Source organism: Camarhynchus parvulus, chromosome 26 (genome assembly GCF_901933205.1).
Source record: "Camarhynchus parvulus chromosome 26, STF_HiC, whole genome shotgun sequence".
Classification (NCBI taxonomy): Eukaryota; Metazoa; Chordata; class Aves; order Passeriformes; family Thraupidae; genus Camarhynchus; species Camarhynchus parvulus.
In genome coordinates this window covers 1,987,529-2,006,583 of record NC_044596.1, presented here as the reverse complement: position 1 = coordinate 2,006,583, position 19,055 = coordinate 1,987,529, and the positions used below count along the sequence as shown (strand labels likewise).

General features: G+C 54.5%; 1 protein-coding gene across 1 annotated transcript in view; it reads right to left on the bottom strand.

Moving 5' to 3' along the window:
- SLC6A17 (solute carrier family 6 member 17) overlaps positions 1 to 17,682 on the bottom strand; it is a 30,114-nt gene extending 12,432 nt beyond the window's left edge. Inside the window, 5 exon segments of the mRNA XM_030965700.1 lie at positions 366 to 523; positions 8,235 to 8,283; positions 8,562 to 8,656; positions 8,659 to 8,901; positions 17,431 to 17,682. Coding sequence (XP_030821560.1) covers positions 366 to 523; positions 8,235 to 8,283; positions 8,562 to 8,656; positions 8,659 to 8,782 — 426 coding nt within the window. The 5' untranslated portion in view covers positions 8,783 to 8,901; positions 17,431 to 17,682.
- Positions 17,683 to 19,055: the final 1,373 nt, after the last annotated feature.

The window sequence follows — 19,055 nt, the reverse complement described above, 5'->3', positions numbered from 1 at the left end:
TTGAGGGGAGAAACTTCTGGGCTTCTTTCCTTTTTAAGGGGGCAAAGGATAGGTTTGTCACTCCATCAACAAGGGGCGCATTCCTACACCCTGGGGCTCCTCGAGGTTTGCCTCGTCCTGCAGACCCTGGGGTGGGGCTGGAGGGTCCCCAGGGTGGGGCTGGAGGGTCCCTGGGGCTGAAGGGACCCAGAGTGGCCTTGGAGGGTCCCCAGGGCTGGAGAGTCCCTGAGGTGGGGCTGGAGGGTCCCGAGGTAGGGCTGGAGGGTCCCCAGGACTGGAGGGGCTCAGGGTGGCCCTGGAGGGTCCCTGGGTCTGGAGGGTCCCGTGGTGGCCCTGGAGGGTCCCTGGGGTCGGGCTGTGCTCACCAGGCAGCTGGCGTAGCCAATGCCCCCCAGGCGGGGGCAGATGTAATTCCAGACGCCGATGCTGCCCCGGCGGATGCGCTGCCCCACGGCCAGCTCCAGGAAGAACAGGGGCAGCCCGATGATGATGAGCAGGACCAGGTAAGGGACCAGGTAGGCACCTGGAAGGGGAGAGAAAGGTCATTGCAGATCTCCCTGCTCTGAGGACAGATGGACAAGTAAGGCAGAGCTGGGGCAGGCTCTGCCTGGTCCATCAGTTCATTTGCAAACAGCCCCAAGTTGTACCAGGGGAGGCTGAGATTGGATATTGGGACAAATTTCTTCACGGAAGGATGGTCAGGCACTGGCACAGGCTGTGCAGGGCAGCAGGAGAATCCCCCTCCCTGCAAGGGTTTAAAAACATGTGAGTGTGCCAGCTGGGGACATGGGCTGGTGGTGGCCTTGTGCTGGGCTCATGTTTGGACTCCATGATCTCAGAGAGCTTTTCCAACCTAAACGTTTCCATGGCTTTGTGATCCAGGAATGCAGATCAGAGCTTGGCCAGAGGAGAAGCTGTGGAGAGGAGCAAACACGTGTGGAAGCAAAGGCTGTGGATCATGTGGGATTAACCCCAAGGCCCCCAAGGACTCCCTGAATCCACACAGACAAATCTCCAATGTGTCCTGGATTGCAAGGCAATGTGCATTCCATTTGCCATCTGTTAGAGCTGGGGCAGTGATCTTCTGTTCATTGGGCAGTTTTCCTTTCTCTTCCATAAACCAATCCTCCCTCCAGGAGATCTCTTCTGTTCATGGCCAGTGAGTGTCCCTGCATGGCTGATCAAATTCCATCATCCCATGGGGAGATGTGAGCCCAGAGGGAGGAGCCAAGCATTCCTACCCGGATATAATCTGGAGATCCTGGAACACCAGCACGGCTTCTGCACTGGATTGCCCAGAGGAACAGCAGCTGCCTCTTCCCCTGGATCTCCAGAGGCAGAGACTGCACCTTTCTCCAGGATCCCTGCTCCAGCAGAACCACCCCTGACACTGCAGGAGGGCTGAGCCACAATTCCAATGGGACTGCTGCCAGCACCCTGACCCACAGGGTGTCAGGTTGGGTTCTGACTCTGGCAGTGTTGTTTTGGTTTATTGCATTGTTTATTTAATCTTTTTATTTTCTTTCCTTAATAAAGAACTGTTATTCCTGGTCCCATATTTTTGCCTGAGAGTCCCTTAATCTAAAATTTATAACAGTTTGGAGGGAGGGGGTTTACATTTTCCATTTCAGGGGAGGCTCCTGCCTTGCTTAGCAGACACCTGGCTTTCCAAACCAAGACACCATGTGCAAGGAGCCACCTCCATGAGCTGACCCCTGGGGACACGGCCTCATTCCTGAGCCATCCTGTTCCCCCAGCACAGCCAAGCCCCCTGTCCCAACACATCCCCCTGGACATCCCACATTGCCAGCAGCAGCATCACCGTGCCATGTGCCACCCTGCATGGCCAAGGAGTGGAAACAGCTCAGATTAAAACTCGATTAATGTCTGTCTGAGTGCTGGGGCTGGAGAGGAGCTGGTGGTTCCCGAAGCAGAAGCGATGGCCGTAAGGGATGCGATGACTCACGCTGCAGCTCCTGCCTGAGGAACAGCTCCAGCTCCTGCCAGGAACTCAGGAATGGGCTCAGGAGAATGTGCTGGCTCCTGCAGGGCAGCAGAAGGTCCAAAGACAACCAAAATTCCCGCCTGGATTGGCACTCCAGTGACAGCCACCACTCCCCAGGCCAGGCAGGACCAGGGCAGGGGATGCAGTTCCAAGCAGGGACTCTGCAAAGAGGATCAGCCCCAGCATGGGTGGGGATGGTGAGTTAAAAATGGGGGCAGGCAGAGAAATTGAGTGTGGGAATCCATAAAATCAGAAGGGTTTGGGAAAGCTGCAAAAGGCCTCAGAAACAGCAGAACTGTGATTGGAGCTAAGCAGCAGCCATGAGATTGGTCAGCAGAAAAATTATATGAGAAGTAGAGAGTAAGGACAAATCCAGCAATGATCTGTGTATTAATACTTGTCTAGAATAACTCCCTAAGCTGCAGAAAAGTTTATCTAGCAAGATATTAGAGAGTTCTAAGCTTAATAATGGAGCTCTGTGCTCTGTGTTTGAAGGCTTACAAGCAGGTATTGTATTTGAATAAGCAAACATTGTTTTAACCAAAGGTACGTGTGCTGATAGTGGTGGACAGAACTGCTGTCAATGTAGAATATATACTATACAGATATAAATACTGTCAGTGTGCTTTTGCTCTGTGTGATTGGTCAAAAAACTTTTAAAGTGAATTGCAACATTGAGTTCTTTGTCTGCTGCCTGGGATGTGAGCTGGTGGCATCTTCCCGTTGTCATAACCATGGAATGAGACTGATGCTGGAAAATAAAACAGCTCAAGGCACATTCCTAACAGTCCCATCCCATTTGTGATTTGTACATAGATCTCCAGCTGGCAATATTGAGGTGCAGCAGCCCAGGGTGAGTGGGAGGGTAAAAGGAGAGGCAGAGAGCAGAGCTGGAGCTCAGGGAAAGTCAGGAAGGACCACAAGCATCCCATCTGTGCAACACTCTCCTGGCTATATCAACCTACAGACAGGTGAACGTGAGACAGATTCAGATGCAAATTTGTCCAGCATTGGAGATTCTCTTGCTGTGGTGCCTGGAAAGGTGAGCAGCAGCCCACGGCCGTGCAGCACCAGGGCAGAGCTGCCAGCCCCTGCTGGAGTCCTGGGAATTTGGCTGCAGCCCATCCTGGCAGCAGCACGAAGCTGTTCTCCCCCGCACACACCTGCTGGGGGAGCAGCAGGGAAAGCAGCCGCCGCCTTCACATCCTGGAGCTGCTCAAGCGCCAGGAAAGCTCTGTCTGTCTGTCCATCCCTCCCAAATGTCGGAGCATCGGGGGGTAGGACGGTGGGGACAGACGGAGACGAGAGATCTCTGCAGCCAGGGCTGGGAACTTGGGGTTTATTGCAAAGGGCCTGGGTGCAGGGCCCTGCTGGGAGCTGCCAGCCACAGCTGGAGCAGGACTGAGAGAAGAGAGGGGGAGAGAGGGTGAGAGGGTAAGAGAGTGAAAGGGTAAGAAATTAAAAGGGGTCAGAGAGTGAAAGGCAAGAGCTAAGAGACAAGAGGTAAGAGTAAGAGAGTGAAGTTCCCGTTACAATGCCATAAATCTTCTTCTGTGTTGAATATTCTAATTCTCACTAACCAATCTAGTACAAGATACAAATCCTATAGCATTTCTATACAGCCTATAAGAATCATTACATTACCACACTGTGTTACATTTTAAACCCTAAAAACTCCTCTTTTGGGCCGTTCTGCCAAGCTGGCAGGGTCTGCTCTGACCCTTGGGCCTGTCTGCAAGCAGAGGGTGTTGTTCCATCAAAAGGGGATTACCTTCAGCTGGCCACACCATTGTTTTCCAGTTGTTCAGTAACTGAGGTATCTCAAAGCTTGCTTTCATTTCAATCTCACTTATAATTTCCATATTCTCAAAATCTTGTGCCAGACAATCATATTTATAAGGCTTTCCTGTTTCATCTTCCCCAACACCCAAACCCCTGCACCGCTGCTGGCAGCACCTCACAGCCTGGTGGGAACCCCAGCCAAGAGACATGGCAGGAGGAAAGGGCAGAGAATCGGTGCCTGCCCCATGGGACAGACAGATGATGCAACTTGGGCAAAAGAAAAACCCAGCAGAGCCCAGCAATCGGCTGCTCAAGGCAGTTCCCAGCTCTGTGCCTCAGTTTCCCCATCCATGGAATAGTGGCAATGGTTGGGGCAGCTTGTAAAGATTTTGTTTGAAGTCCTGCTGCAGGAAGATGTTCTGTCACAGCAAGGAGCCCCTAAAAGCAGCTGCTTGTCCCACTCCCTGCCTGGCTCAGTGCCCCTGGATGGACACTCCAGTGACAGCCACCACTCCCCAGGCCAGGCAGGACCAGGGCAGGGGATGCAGCTCCAAGCAGGGACTCTGCAAAGAGGATCAGCCCCAGCATGGGTGGGGATGGTGAGTTAAAAATGGGGGCAGGGGAGAGAAATTGAGTGCGGGAATCCATAAAATCAGAGGGGTTTGGGAAAGCTGCAAAAGGCCTCAGAAACAGCAGAACTGTGATTGGAGCTAAGCAGCAGCCATGAGATTGGTCAGCAGAAAAATTGTGCAAGAAGTAGAAAAGCAAGGACAAATAGAACAATGGTCTGTGTATTAACACTTGGCTAGAATAACTCCCTAAGCTGCAGAAAATATTATCTAGAGAGATATTAGAAAGTTCTAAGCTTAATAATGGAGCTCTGTGCATTGTGTTTGAAGGCTTACAAGCAGGTATTGTATTTGAATCAGCAAGCATTGTTTTAACCAATGGTATGTGTGCTGATAGTGGTGGATAGAACTGCTGTCAATATAGAATATATACTATACACATGTAAATACTGTCAGTGTGCTTTTGCTTTGTGTGATTGGTCAAAAAGCTTTTAAAGTGAATTGCAACATTGAGTTCTTGGTCTGCTGCCTGGGATGTGAGCTGCTGGCATCTTCCCATTGTCATAACCATGGAATGAGACTGATACTGGAAAATCAAACAGCTCAAGGCATGTTCCTAACAGTCCCATCCCATTTGTGATTTGTACATAGATCCCCGACCAGCAATAGGTCTCAGTGAAAAAGGCACAAAAAGGCCTGAAAATCCTCAAGACTCATAATGCTATTCTTATCCTGGGTGGAGATGGCGAGTTAAAAATGGGGGCAGGGAGAGAAATTGCATGTGGGAATCCATAAAATCAGAGGGTTTGGGAAAAGTGCAAAAGGCCTCAGGGACAGCAGAACTGTGATTGGAGCCAAGCAGCAGCCATGAGGTTTGTCAGCAGAAAAATTATGCAAGAAGTAGGAAAGTAAGGACAAATAGGATCCCTGCACAGGGTGGGTCAAACCCATTGCTCATCCCCTCTGCTGCAGCATTGTCAGGGCTCTGCTGCCCCTGTCCCCATCCCCATTCCACATCCCATCGGGCCTTGTGTCCAAAACCACTTCTTTAATGCTCCCCACACACAGACAGCAAGTTCAGCCCTGGGTTTGAGGAATACACCAGGAGGAATCCCAGCCTGGGAATGCCAGTGGCACCTCCCATCACCCAGCACTGCTCAGCTGAGGCCAAAGCCCCCCAGAAAACCAGGACAGCAGAGAGCTCAGCCTAAGCTGAGGATTTTTCACTGGGTGCACTAATTATGGTTAATTAAGGATTGCTGTGGCATGGGGGAAACTGAAGCACAGCTGGGTTAATCCTTGTGGAAAAGGAGGATGCTGGTTCTCCAACCTCTGGCTCTAAATCTGGTTTAAAAATCTAATTTAATGTGGAAATCTGGTTCTAAATATCATTTAATGGGGAAATCTGGTTCTAAATCTCATTTAATGGGGAAAACTTTCTTGGCAATCAGAGGCCAGCTGTGGGCAGCTGTGTGATGAAGCCAACAGGGCTGCACCGACCTCTCCCAGCCCTGAATTTGGGGTGAGCACCCATGAAGAGCTGTGCTGAGCTGAAGCAGGGCTCTGGGAGGTGCTGGGATGCAGGAGCTGGGCACTTCCAGCTCCATCCTGGATGGGGAGGGAAGGGAATGGGGCTGAGCAGCCCTGGGAGGGAGGGGAGTGCTGACTGCACTCCACAATGACTCATCCTGATGTGACACAGGAGATGTTTGAATTATTGAGGGCAGCTGCAGGGCTGGGGCCACGGCGAAGGATGGAACACTGGGAACACAGAGAGGACAGGGGTACTGTCCTGGCTCCCTCCAGCAGGGCTGGGTTTGGATTTATGATGAGGAACCCACCTTCTCATCGGTGTGATGAAGGGTGGTGGGGCTGAGCGCAGCTGGGAGGGACCTGACCCTCTGGGCTGCTCTTGGAAACCCGAGGAGGAGGCTTGGAGTGGGATGGGAGAATGGGCTGGCTGCAAGGAGGGTTTGGGAATGGGATGGGACCACAAAATGTGGCTTCAAGGACCAGGGAAATGGGTCCCTTTTTAGCCCTAATTTCCAAATTAGGCACTAGGGTTAGGGGTCAGAGAACCACACAGCCTACAGCTCTAGAGTGCTGGGGCTGGAAAAAGCACAGCAGAGGGAGCACAGCACTGTGCCAACATTGCTCTGTGCCCATCACTGCTAACCTGGGTCATTCCTGACGCTGGGGACCTCAGCCACGGCCCCGAGCTGCCACTGGGGTTACGGTGAGGGATCAGAGAACCACAAAGCTCTAGGGATACTGGGGCTGATGTCACCTGCAAATAAATATTCCCAACAGGAATAAGGGGAGCAGCCAGAAATCCTGGTTCCCAAGCTGGGATTCACCGTGACTTTGGAGCCTCTTTAGGAAAAGGCCATCCTGGAGATCTCCACGTCTCAGCACAACTTCTGGCAGCCCTTTCCCCCTTCAGAGCCCAAACAACACACTTTAGAGCCCAAACTGTGGTATTCACATGAACAGACAGAGATTTAGCTTTCTCAGAATTTCTCCTGAGAGAAGCAGAGAAAAGAACAATCAAAACAATTCTTATCTCATTTGCTGCTCCTGTGGAATGTTCTGGAAATTGTTTACCTGAGGTGATTGCTTGGTTGGATTTTGGTGATGGTGTTTTGGAGTCATTGATCAATTGGATCCACATGTGTGTGTCAGGACTCTCAGGCAGAGGTTTTTTTAGTTAGTTAGTTATGATAGTTCTTGTTAGTGTAATATTCTGTAATTTAGTTATAGTGTAATAAAGTAATTAATTAGCTTTCTGATATCATGGCGTTCTGCACAGCGGTCTCCTCACCCGTCAGACATCCTAGCACCAATACCAAATAACCCATTCTAGAGCCCAAATCACCCCTGTCCTCTCCTGGATCCACACCCCAACACGCAGCAAGGCAGGGTTGGGTCACACCCCCTTCTCCAAGGGCTGATCCTGTCCTGTTGGAACCCAGGACATTCCTCTGCCTGCCCTGGGTGATTGGAGACCCTGGCAAGGGGCTCAGAGACCTTGGCATGGAGTCAAAGACACCTGTGCCTTGGATTTTAACCCATAGAAACAATTACCAACTTTGTGTGAAGATTCACAAGCCACAAGAGTTTGAGTAGAATGATAGTGAATTTGTCACAGGGTGGAAAAGTAGAATTTTGGGGATTTAGAATGGGGGTTCAAGAGGCAAGATGGAGGAATCTGGGTGTGTCCTGTCTTTCTTCTTCTTCTTGTCCTCCATCTTCTGCTGGGATGGTGACACTTTTGCATTGGTTTAGAGTAGAGACAGACTGTCTAACAAAGGTGATAGGTATTGGAAAATTATTGTAAATAAAGTACAAGTAGTTTTTAGTATAAAAAGTTAACACCACCCCAAGGGCAGGGACTGTGCCACAACCCGACCTGCTGGACAGACCTCAGCAGGTCAGAGACAGAATGGAATAGATGAGAGAAAATAAACAACCCTGAAAAGCAGAGCCAACGAATCTCAACTTTTTCTTCTGTCACGGGGCTGGGAAAAAAGACTCTTTAATCCCTCAGGAGCCATTTCAGCAACACAAATCCCCTGCCCCATGTCTCACCTCCTCCATTCTTCTGGCAGAGGTTATTGTAAATAAAGTACACGTAGTTCTTAGTATAAAGAACTCACACCACCCCAAGGGCAGGGACTGTGCCACAGCCCAACCTGCTGGACAGATCTCAGCAGGTCAGAGAAAGAATGGAATAAATAAGAGAAAATAAACAACCTTGAATACCAGAGCTGAGGAATCTTGACTTCTTCTGTTGCAGGGCTGGGAAAAAAGACCCTTTAACCCCTCAGGAGCCATTTCAGCAACACCAAACCCGAGCCCATCCCTGCCCCATGTCTCACCTCCTCCATTCTTCTGGCAGAGGTAGGGCAAATAAAGGTAAATAAAGTACTTGTAGTTTGCAGTATAAAGAACTAACACCACCCCAAGGGCAGGGACTGTGCCACAACCCAACCTGCTGGACAGATCTCAGCAGGCCAGAGAAAGAATGGAATAGATGAGAAAATAAACAACCCTGAAAAGCAGAGCTGAAGAATCTTGACTTCTTCTTCTGTCACAGGGCTGGGAAAAAAGACCCTTTAACACCTCAGGAGCCATTTCAGCAACACCAAACCCGAGCCCATCCCTCCATGTCCCCTCCTCCATTTTCTGGAGAGGTAGTGAAGGGCCAGACCCCCCCGGAGTAGCCTCCGCGCCAGGATGTACTGCAGCTTGCTGTTCCACGCCGGGCGGTTCTCCGCCTCCAGTGGTTTTTTCCACGCCCCCCGGCCACGTTGAGGACGCTGCGTTTGTAGTCCACGGGCTCCTGGTGGGCCAGCAGGTCGGCCACCGACTCGGTGACATGCTCGCTGCTGTGCTCCCGCTGCGTCACCTTGCTGTTCTTCGGCATCGGGGCGGCCCCGGCGCGGGATCGGGCACGGAGGAGGAGGAGGAGGAGGAAGGTCCCGCAGGGAGCAGCACAGAGTGGGAGCTACAGCTCGGGCCTCACCTCCTCTTCATCAGCAGGACCTGTGTGGGGAAGGGGTCAGTCAGAGTCAGTTGGGTTTGGCTTATCTCCAGTGGGATGGTGGGACCTGCAGCACATGGAGAGATGGATGTCCATCCCCGCAGCACCCAGCGAGAGAAGGGCGTCCATCCCCTGTGATTGGGACCTGCAGCATCAGGAGAGAAGGGTGTCCATCCCTGCAGCACCAGGAGAGAAGGGCGTCCATCCCCTGTGATTTGGGATCTGCAGCACCAGGACAGAGGGTGTCCATCCCTGCAGCACCCAGAGAGAAGGGTGTCCACCCCCCGTGTCTTGGGACATTCACCTGAACCTGGAGGGTCTCCTGCCCCAGGAATGCTGGACCAGGTGCAATGTTCTGGTTGAGAGTTAGAGAGTGCCAGGATGGTTTGGGTGGGAAGGGACCTTGAAGCTCATCCAACCCCACCCCTGCCATGGGCAGGACACCTCCCATAGACCAGGGACACCTTCCACTGCCCCAGGCTGCTCCAAGCCCTGTCCAGCCTGGCCTTGGACGCTTCCAGGTATCCAGGGGCAGCCACAGCTGCTCTCATGCATGGAGAAGAGCCTCCTGTGTCCCAGAGAGAGGAATTTCCCTGGGCTCCAGGGGACAGTGACAGGTGATGACAGGTCACATCCCTGTGACACCTCTCCTCCCCTCTAGCACCTCCAGCCCAGCAGCTGAACCTCACAAGGCCTGACACCAAACCCAGCCTCTGCCCTGCCTGTCCTGCTCCTTCCCCTCCTGACCATCAGCACAGCTCCACGACAGCTTGGAAGCGCTCAGGGGACAGTGACACATGCCCAGGCTATCTCTGCATTCCAGGAAGTTATCAGGAGTGACTGAAAAGCCTTGGAGCCTGATGCTCAATCTCCCCAGGGAGAGATAACAGCTGCAAAAACAGCAGCAGCCAAGGCAAAGCCATCAACCCTGGTCCCTTCACTTCCCCAGCCCTCAGCGTGGGTCAGGAGGGGCAATCCTGCACAGGAGCACCTCAGGAGGTGCTCAGAACCCAGCCCAGCCCTGCAGATTTCCCCCACCCCGCCCCAAAAATCGTGGGTTCATTGTGGAAATCTGCTCCACTGGGCTGGGCACCCCCAAACTGGGAAAGCACCACGTCCTTCCTCTCCATACTGGGAGCACTGGGGGCAGATGGGGCAGCTCCCACCTTGGAGCATGGTGGGGAGAAAACACAGAACTGCCACAATAAATGCCTCAGCTTGGAAAAGGGACCCTCCTGAAGAGTTGCACTCTCCTCTTTCCTGTCCTCTCCATCTCTGCTCCCAGGGACACCAGGGCCATGGTGGTGCCGAGCTCAGAGACCTGACCCACCCCAGCTGGGCAGCAGCGCCTCCTCCTCCTCCCTCCTGGGGGCTTTTCCAGAGCCATTCCCAGCTCTTCTCTCCTGTTATAAGTAAAAAATCTGCCAATTTTTTTTTGTTTTGGAGGGAGAAAGGGTTGCAGAGTGAAACCAGTTTAACCAGTTGCTGCCAAGGTGAAGTTCTGCCTGTTTGTTATTGTAACCACCTGTCGTTTTTGTTAATTGCTGCTTTTGTATCGCTAAGGCCCTGCCTGGGGTTGGTAGTCCTTCTCCCCGGACAGTGAGAGGAGGGGACATTGGGGGGGGGGCATCAGAAGATGCAAAATAACCTCGGGACCAGCATGCCATGGGAAGCCACCCCACCAAACTTACCGAAAAGACCCCAAAACCAACGAGCCAACACAGAATTAAGAGATCAGAGTGATGTCTGGACGTGAGGAACAGAGTGCCGAGCCTGCAGAGATGCTGAGAACCTTTGTTGCCCCTCGCCCTGAGCAAAGACCTCAGCTGGAGCCAAGACCCTGGGACGGCAAAACCCAAAAGTAGAAATGTGGGGCAGATCCCCACTGCCCTCGAGAGGATGGGACCCCCAGCTCTGCCCTTTAAGGGACGAAGCTGCGCATTTCTCCTCCTCAGAATCACCCTGGGAGCGACGCCAGACCCATCGAGCCTCTCAATCTTGAGCTGATCATTTTTAATAAGGGCATTAAAAGGAGGAAAATTCACCTGCCCTGTTTATCTCAGCTGGGCCATGGTGGTGCTCCCAGACCTGACCCAGCAGCACCTGCTCCTCCCACCCTGAGGGCTTTTCCAGAGCCATTCCCAGCTCTTCTCTCCTCTTGGACATTTTTGATCCAGCTCAGCCCACAATCCCATCCTTATTCAGGGCAGTGGGTTCAGCCCAGGCAGCAAAGCCCATCAGCAAAGCAGCGGGAGCAGGAAACCTCCCCCTCAGCCACCCTCACCTCGGTGTTTTCTCACCCCTGTCGGAAGTTCCCCCTTTGCCAGGCCCTGTTCCTATATGAAAAAAAAAAAAATCTATTTTCAACCGTCGGCTGCATCCGTTGCCAGGCAACCATCTCGGCTCCACATCTTTCCTGGATCCGACTCCTCCGGAGAAGCCGCTTGAGTTATTTAGTGCAGGCCAGGCCCAGCGATGTTTAATTTCCTAACGAGGGCTCATTCACAGCAGCCGCTCGCTGCTCAATCGCGGCAATTACCGGCACGTGGCTGCCCGGGGCTGGAGCATCCTCAGCCGGCTGGGGATGGGCACCGAGCACGGCCAGGGCCCCGCCCAGCAGCCGGGCAAGGGCAGGATTCCCATCAGGGCCGGCTCGGGCTCTGTGCGGATCGGTGCAGAGCTGGATAAATCACCCACGGGTTGTTTGCTGCTCCCTGTCTGCTCAGCAGCTCCTTCAGGGCACCAGGAGGACTCGGGCTTGGGGTTAAAATATCTCTTAGGATTCTCTGAAGTATCTCTTTAGGATCTCTAAAGCATCTCTTTAGGCTCTCTAAAATATCTCTTTAGGACCCCTAAAGTTTCTCTTTAGGCTGTCTAAAATATCTCTTTAGGATCTCTAAAATATCTCTTTAGGGCCCCTAAAGTTTCTCTTTGGGACCCCTAAAATATCTCTTTAGGATCTTTAAAGTATCTCTTTAGGACCCCTAAAGTATCTCTTTAGGCTCTCTAAAATATCTCTTTAGGATCCCTAAAGTTTCTCTTTAGGAAACTCTAAAGTAGATTAGGAAGAGAGCCAAGGAGATCCAGGATGTGCTGGCCGAGCCCCCAGAGCACAGTGGCCCACGGTGAGGGCACCCAAACAGCTTTTTTGGGACACCCCATGCGCTGGGAGGTGCCAGGTCCAGGGCAGGTGGTGCTGAGCCAGGCCAGCACCGTGGGGTCAGCACAGACCCCACAGATCCAGAGGGATCTCAGCCTGTTCCTGTCCTTGGTTCAGTTGTTCTGAGCTCTGAGAGGCACCAGGACACAGATCCTGCAGGAGCAGGGTCCTTCCAGCACCCACAAAGCCCCAGAAGCTCTCAGAGCCTTGGAGGACACTCCAGACAGCAACATTCCCAAAGGATTTGGGGGCTCAGCAGGGCTGCTTTAATGGGATGGGCTCTCCAAACATTGGCAGGAGGGTGAAGGACAGGTACAAGCCTTCCTGCCCATGCCCAAGCTAAACTAGAGGGGAAAAATGATCAGAGATCCAGATCCTGACCCTGGCATGGCTCTGGCAGTGCCCCATGGCTGCTTTGGGGGTTCCTGCTGTGTCCCCATGGCTCAGCCCCAGCCTGGGCATGGTGGTGCTGCCTGGCAGAGATGCCAGCTGAAGGAGAGAGGATCATTCCTGATTCCGTGAGCACACCCAGCCTTCACCATCCCCACCCCTGCTGGGAATGGGAGATGAGCCCAGGCAGAGCCTGCACGAAGCCACCAGCCCACACAGCACAGGAGCAGGGCCCAGGGAAAGCCAGGTCAGCAGGGCTCTTCCTCCTCATTTCCCCAGCTTTTTGCACCAGCCCCAAGGGCTGCACCCTCAAACGAAAAAGCACAGCCCAAATCCATCTGAGAGAGGTATTTCTGCGCATTCCTTTGGTAGGAAAAGGGAATTTAATCAAAAAAATCATCTGCCAAAAATAACAACCACCCTGTGAGAAAGACAAGGCAGATCAGCTGATGAGCAGGAGCTTTCCGGGCTGGAGCGAGATAGAAAACCCTTGTCACTGACAGATGGAGATTCAGCTTGTTTGCTTAGTCCCCATGACCTTAATTTTCTTAAATGTGCATTTTTCTCTCTCTTTAGAAGACAGATTAGGGTCTTTCAGAGCCCATGGCTTGCAAGAACCTCACTGGTGCTGCCAGACCAGGGCTGCCTTTGCACCCAGAGCTTTGCCCAGGTAAAACCAGCACTGGTGGCACCCAGCTGGAGAGGGAACGTGGCTTTTGCCACAGCAGGACCTGGAAAGGACCAGTTTGTGCTGGTGTCTCTGCACAGGCATTACAAGGGCAGGGAATAACTCACCTCATCCTCCACCATATCCCCGTGTGTGTCCTTGAATGGGATTCCCACTTCCCTGCTCCCACTGAAACCTTCACATTGAACTCCTCAGACAGCAAACACCATTCCCTGAGCCCTGGGCTGAGCCCTGGGCTCCTGCTGGCACAAAGTGACAGTCCCCATGCATGCCCAGGTGGCACAGGGTGACCCCAAGCACCCCATCCCTTTGGACTGGTGTGGGAACCACCGCAGCAGCAGATCCAAGGCACGTGGGACTGGTTTGCCACGGGACAAACTGGATTTAACCCACCAGGGGAAGGGCAGGGATGGAGAAGCTCCTGCCTTGTCACACCCAGGGGTTTAATCATGCTCAGAGGCTCCCAACAATCCCAAAAGCAGCCATGGGGAAAAGCTGCTATTTGGGCTGCTATTTGAGGTGAGTGAAGACTCCCCACACCCCCAGCCCTGGCAGCGGCATCACCAAGGGTCAGGGGAGGAGGGAAGCTCCTGCCTTGTCACACCCAGGGGTTTAATCCCTGCTCAGAGACTCCCATGGATCCCAAAGCAGTTATGGGGAAAAGCTGCTATTTGGGTGACCCCAGACCCCCAGCCCTGGCAGCAGCATCACCGAGGGCCAGGGGAGGAGGGAGGCTCCAGGCCACGTGTCCTGGCTCTGCCCATCCTTGCTTTCTTGGGAAGGCAGCTGGGGAGCAATACCAGGCTGGAAATGTGTCAGCAAAGCTTTCAGCTGGGCCTGGGAGAGCAGGGGAAGGCAGGGAGGAGATGGGGATTTACAGCAGAACCCAAGGAGAGCAGCAAACGTGCTCTGGGTCCAAATGACGGGGTGCAGTGGGATCTCTCCTCTCCTGTGTCCAAATTCTACATTTATTCCTAATTTGGGTCCAGAAATGAGAAACCGAGGCAGGAAAAGCCACAAGACGAGATTGGGTGAATTAAAAATGAGCATTTCAACCCCTGGGGACTCTGCTGGTCCCTCCCTGCCCCACCATTACCATGTCTCCCCCTTCCGCTTCCACAGAAATCCCCCACAGCTCCTGAAGGAGAGGGAAAAGATGTTCCTGGTGCAGCACCCAGCTCAGCAGGCCTGGGAAGGTCCAGCTCACCCCATCAAGGTCACAGAGCAGGGAGAGGAGGGAGGAGTGGGGACAGAGGAGCCGAGGGATTTCGGGAGGTGGAAATGTACTCTCAGCTTGGGGCTGGGAGAGCTGAGCATCAATTTGCAGCTCCCCATCCTCCCTGACACACAGAGAGCCAGGGAAATACTGCACCCAGGGCAAGGCTGCTGGCTGGGGTGGGGAGCCTGGCCCAGCGAGGAGAAGGGACAGATCCAAGGTCACCAAGGAGCACAGGAGGAGGGAAGGAGCACGGATCCCTCCTGTTCCTCCCTCTGTGCTGCACAGCCCAGAGCCAAGGGAAGGAGACCTGGGTGCTCATCCCACTTTGGCCCAAATCATGAGAAAACCAGCTCCAGGCCCCTTCCTGCTGCTCCCTGAGGTCAGCAGAGCCTCCGTGCTGGGGTGGGCATGGCCCTGGCAGAGCTGGTCCTTTGGGAAGCATCCTGCTCCTCCAAGCCACAGGAAACCAAGGGCAGGGCCCTCCCAGCACATCCAAACTTCTCTTCAAAGCCCCAGGAAGAGATTTCTGCCCAAGGCAGAGTTTTTGCAGCTCTGCCCACCCCTGCCCTGCCCCGAGGACCTTCCCACAGCCTCCACCATACAAACCTCCCTCTTCCACCAGAGAGGCTGCTCCAAGACGCCTCCATCTTAAATTTGCTCCTCCTTGCCTGGCCTGTGGCTCCTCAGGGGAAGGGTTTTACCATCTGGGCTCATTAGGGCTGCTCCCCTTGTCCCCTCATTAAAGTGCGGAAAGGACACGGGTGACTCCGTGCCACCAGGGCTGTCCCCTCCTCACACCCACCCCTGGGGAGGCACAAACTGCAGCTGGGCTCAGTGTCAGAGGGTGACAGAGCACGGGAAGCATCCCAGGGCTGGCTGGGGCTGAAGGCAGCCCGGCCTCTCACATTTCCCCCCGCGGGGCCGGAGCCGCTCCTCGTCCTTCCCGTCCCGCTTTAGCATCGTGACACAGGAGAGCTGATGAATCAGAGCTGCCCCCGCTTCTGTCTTACACCCACCCCGCTGGCTGAGAGCGCCCAGATGTTATAAATATCCCAAATTCCTCTCCAGCAAAGCAGGGCTGGGGCTGCACCAGCTCTGCCCGGCCCAGGCGGGTCTGTCCCACCCCAGAGGGACACGGCTGTGACCCGACAGCCACTCCTGTCCCCAGGAGGTGCCAAGGAACCTCAGGAAGGGTTTTGCTGATGGGTCACGGGAGGAGCAGCCCCGGGCCCAGAAAGGAGAAACTGAGGCAGGAAAACCCACAAGATGAGATTGGTTGAATTAAAAATGAGCATTTCAACCAGGTGGGTCTGTCCCACCCCAGAGGGACACGGCTGGGACCCGACAGCCACTCCTGTCCCCAGGAGGTGCCAAGGAACCTCAGGAAGGGTTTTGCTGATGGGTCACGGGAGGAGCAGCCCCGGCAGTTGGGTCTGTCACGAGGCTGTGAGCCCGTGGGCTCCTTTCCTGTCTCATTCTGTGAGCCCGTGGGTTCATGGGCTCAGGGCTCCTTTCCTGTCTCATTCTGTGAGCCCGTGGGTTCATGGGCTTAGGGCTCCTTTCCTGTCTCATTCTGTGAGCCCGTGGGTTCATGGGCTCAGGGCTCCTTTCCTGTCTCATTCTGTGAGCCCGTGGGTTCATGGGCTCAGGGCTCCTTTCCTGTCTCATTCGGCAGCACGAAAACACTCACAGCTGCAATAACGTACGCCAGAGCAAAGGCAACCATCATATGATCCCTTCAGGGCTGGTTTGATTCACCAGAAGATCGTTTTCCGCTTAGACCTCAGCGATCCATGGTAACTCACCCACTCCAGCCAAAGGTTACTCAACGAGCCCCAAACCGGACGAGATTTACCCTAAAAAGCAACAAACGGCAGCACCCAAAGCCCTCTGTGAGTGCTGCTTTTCCCCGTTGTAATTCATGGAGCTGCTGCTACGTTTGTAAACAAACAAATCCAAAGCCAGCCCGGGATGGGGTAAAAGCAGGGCTGCTCCTCCCAAGGCAATGATTTCACCTGGACGTGGGCAGGTCAGCGTCTGATTTGGGGTGAATCTGATCCTCGTGACTCCAGCTCTGGTGGAACTCCAGATTCCTGCTCTCTGCAAGCCTGAAGTAGCAGTGGAGTCACTCCAGATTTAAACTGAACCCTTTTATCCCTACTGATTTCAGCAGAGCCATCTCCACTCCATCCCAATGGACAGCTCAGACCCACATTTTATTTCCCTCGGAGCAGTCACACCCCCAGCCAGGTTCCTTGACCTAGTCCTGACACCTCTGGAGAAATATTCACAAGGAACTCTCCACCCTGCCAAGAATAGCTCAGCTGCCGCCGTGCTCCAGGTTTCTTTCCTCCCAAGACCAGAAATAGTTACATCAGCTCCTGATGGATTGGAACCTCAGGTGCTTCAGACACAAGGCGTGATCCAGGGAGCAGCATTTCACCTTCTGGGTCCTCTACAAAGAGCTGGGAGCAGATTTCTCAGCTGGTCTGAGCCCCACATTCCCAGAGTGATGGGAATTTGGACCAGCCCAAAAAACACATCTTTGGGTTTATCCAGCGTGCACAGAGGGGACCAAGGGCTCCCCACACCCAATCCTGGGAATTTCACAAAACCAGGACCCCAAACCCCATTTTCTACCTCAAACCCAACCATCCGCACTCAAAGAGCAGCACGAAAATAAAAGAAAGGGCAAACCCCTCCCCACCACCACCACCACTCCAGAGACCAGGACTGAAATATTCATTGCAGCCCAACGCTTTCTCCTCTCCCAATGTTATTGTCAAGGTCAACCTGGAGGCTGCATTGCCACCCATCCTCAGACGGGATGAGCCCCCCAGCAGCAGGAGCCGGGCAGGAGCCCAGAGCCACCCCCGGCGGGGACGCCCCAGCCCCTGGAGTGCCTCCAAATGTCCCCCCAGCCCTGGATGCCACCACCCCGAGGGCCACGCCTGGTGCCCCCAGGCTGGGCTGTCCCCTCCATTAACCTCCCCCCGGCTCTGAGCATCTTTTCCCCGCTGGGGAGGGGGCACCCAGCGCCGGCAGCAGGGCGGGGATGGGGGGAGCATCCTCACCTCGGCGCTGCGGCGGCTCCCCGGGAGGATGAAACCCTCACGATTCCAGGAGAAACTGGCCCGGTCCTGAAGGAAACAGCGCAAAATTCCCGGCAGGAATCACCCAAATTCCCGGCAGAAATCAGCAGGGGAGAGCGAGGAGGATGCAGGGAGCCGGGCCGGCGGGAGCGGCAGCGGCCGGGAAAGGCGGGCAGGGCTCGGGAAGGGCTCGGCGGGGATGCTCCGAGGTACCGGCGGCTCCGCTCCGCTGCCCGTCCCCGCCCGCCCCGCCGCCGCCCCGTGGATGCGCGCTGGGCTCGCCCGGCCCCGCCGGAGGGAGGCAACTCCGAGCGGCTCCCGGGAAATCAGGAGAGAAAGCGGATAGAAAATTAAAAATAAGAGAAATTAAAAAAAAAAAAAAATCAACGCGAAGGGACACGCAGCCCCTGACGCAGGCTTGAGTCACCAGGGCTGCGCGTCAAAGCTGGGGTGCCCGGCCGCCCCCCCTGCAACGAGGGAGGCTCTGGCAGGAGAAAAAAAGTAGCGTCGAGTCCTGGCACAAAGGGGTGGGTCTGGTTTTGCTGTGGGGAAAAGAAAATCCCTGGAAAATGGCCCTAAAATGCGGCCCCGGGAGGAGCTGGCTGCTGATTCCCCTGGGGGAGGGAGGGTCTGGGGGCTTTGGGAGCCCCTTTCCCTGATTTATTGTCAGGGGCTTGTGGGGTGGTTTGCATTGGAAGGGACTTTGATGATCGCCTCGTCCCAGCCCTGCCATGGCAGGGACACCTTCCACTGCCCCAGGTGGCTCCAAACCCCATCCAGCCTGGCCTTGGGCACTGCCAGGGATCCAGGGGCAGCTACAGCTGCTCTGGGCACCCTGTGCCAGGGCCTCCGCACCCTCACAGGGAAGGATTTTTTCCTAAAATCGAATCTAAACCCACTACATTTCATTATTTGGAAGAGGTATTTCATATCTCTTTTATTATTTGGTGTTTCAGAGGATTTTCTTTGGCTGGGAGCACACAGGAGGGAGCAGGAGCAGTGGCCAGGCCCCAAATTCTGCTCCCCCTCACTCAGGTGTGAATCCTTCAGCTGCCCCTTCAGTGTGAGGATGCTCAGTGCTGGTGCTGAGCCCCGGGACCCTCGGGGAGCCCAGAGCCAGCCCTGGGCTCAGAGGACACCACAGCCCTGGGCACAGCAGTTCCCCCTGCCAGGGGAGCCCAGGAGCAGCCCTGACCTGAGCGGGCTGAGCTGGGGGACAGCCAGCTCTGAGATATTGCAGATATTTGCATTTATTATGGAATGGTTTGGCTTGGGAGGGACCTTCAAGCCCTTCTCATTCCACCCCACCATGGGGGACACCTTCCACTGCCCCAGGTTGGTCCCAGCCCTGTCCAGCCTGGCCTTGGGCACCTCCAGGGATCCAGGGGCGGCCACAGCTGCTCTGGGCACCCTGTGCCAGGGCCTGCCCACCCTCACAGGGCAGCATTTTTCTAATATCTGAGCTAAATTCCCCTTCTTTCAGTGCAAACCCATTGCCCTTGTCCTGTCACTCCAATTTATTGGGAGAGTCCCCCTCTGGCTCCCTTGTAGGCCCCTTCAGCTCCTGGAAGTTTGCTCTGAGGTCTCCACCTTTAACCCACCTTTAG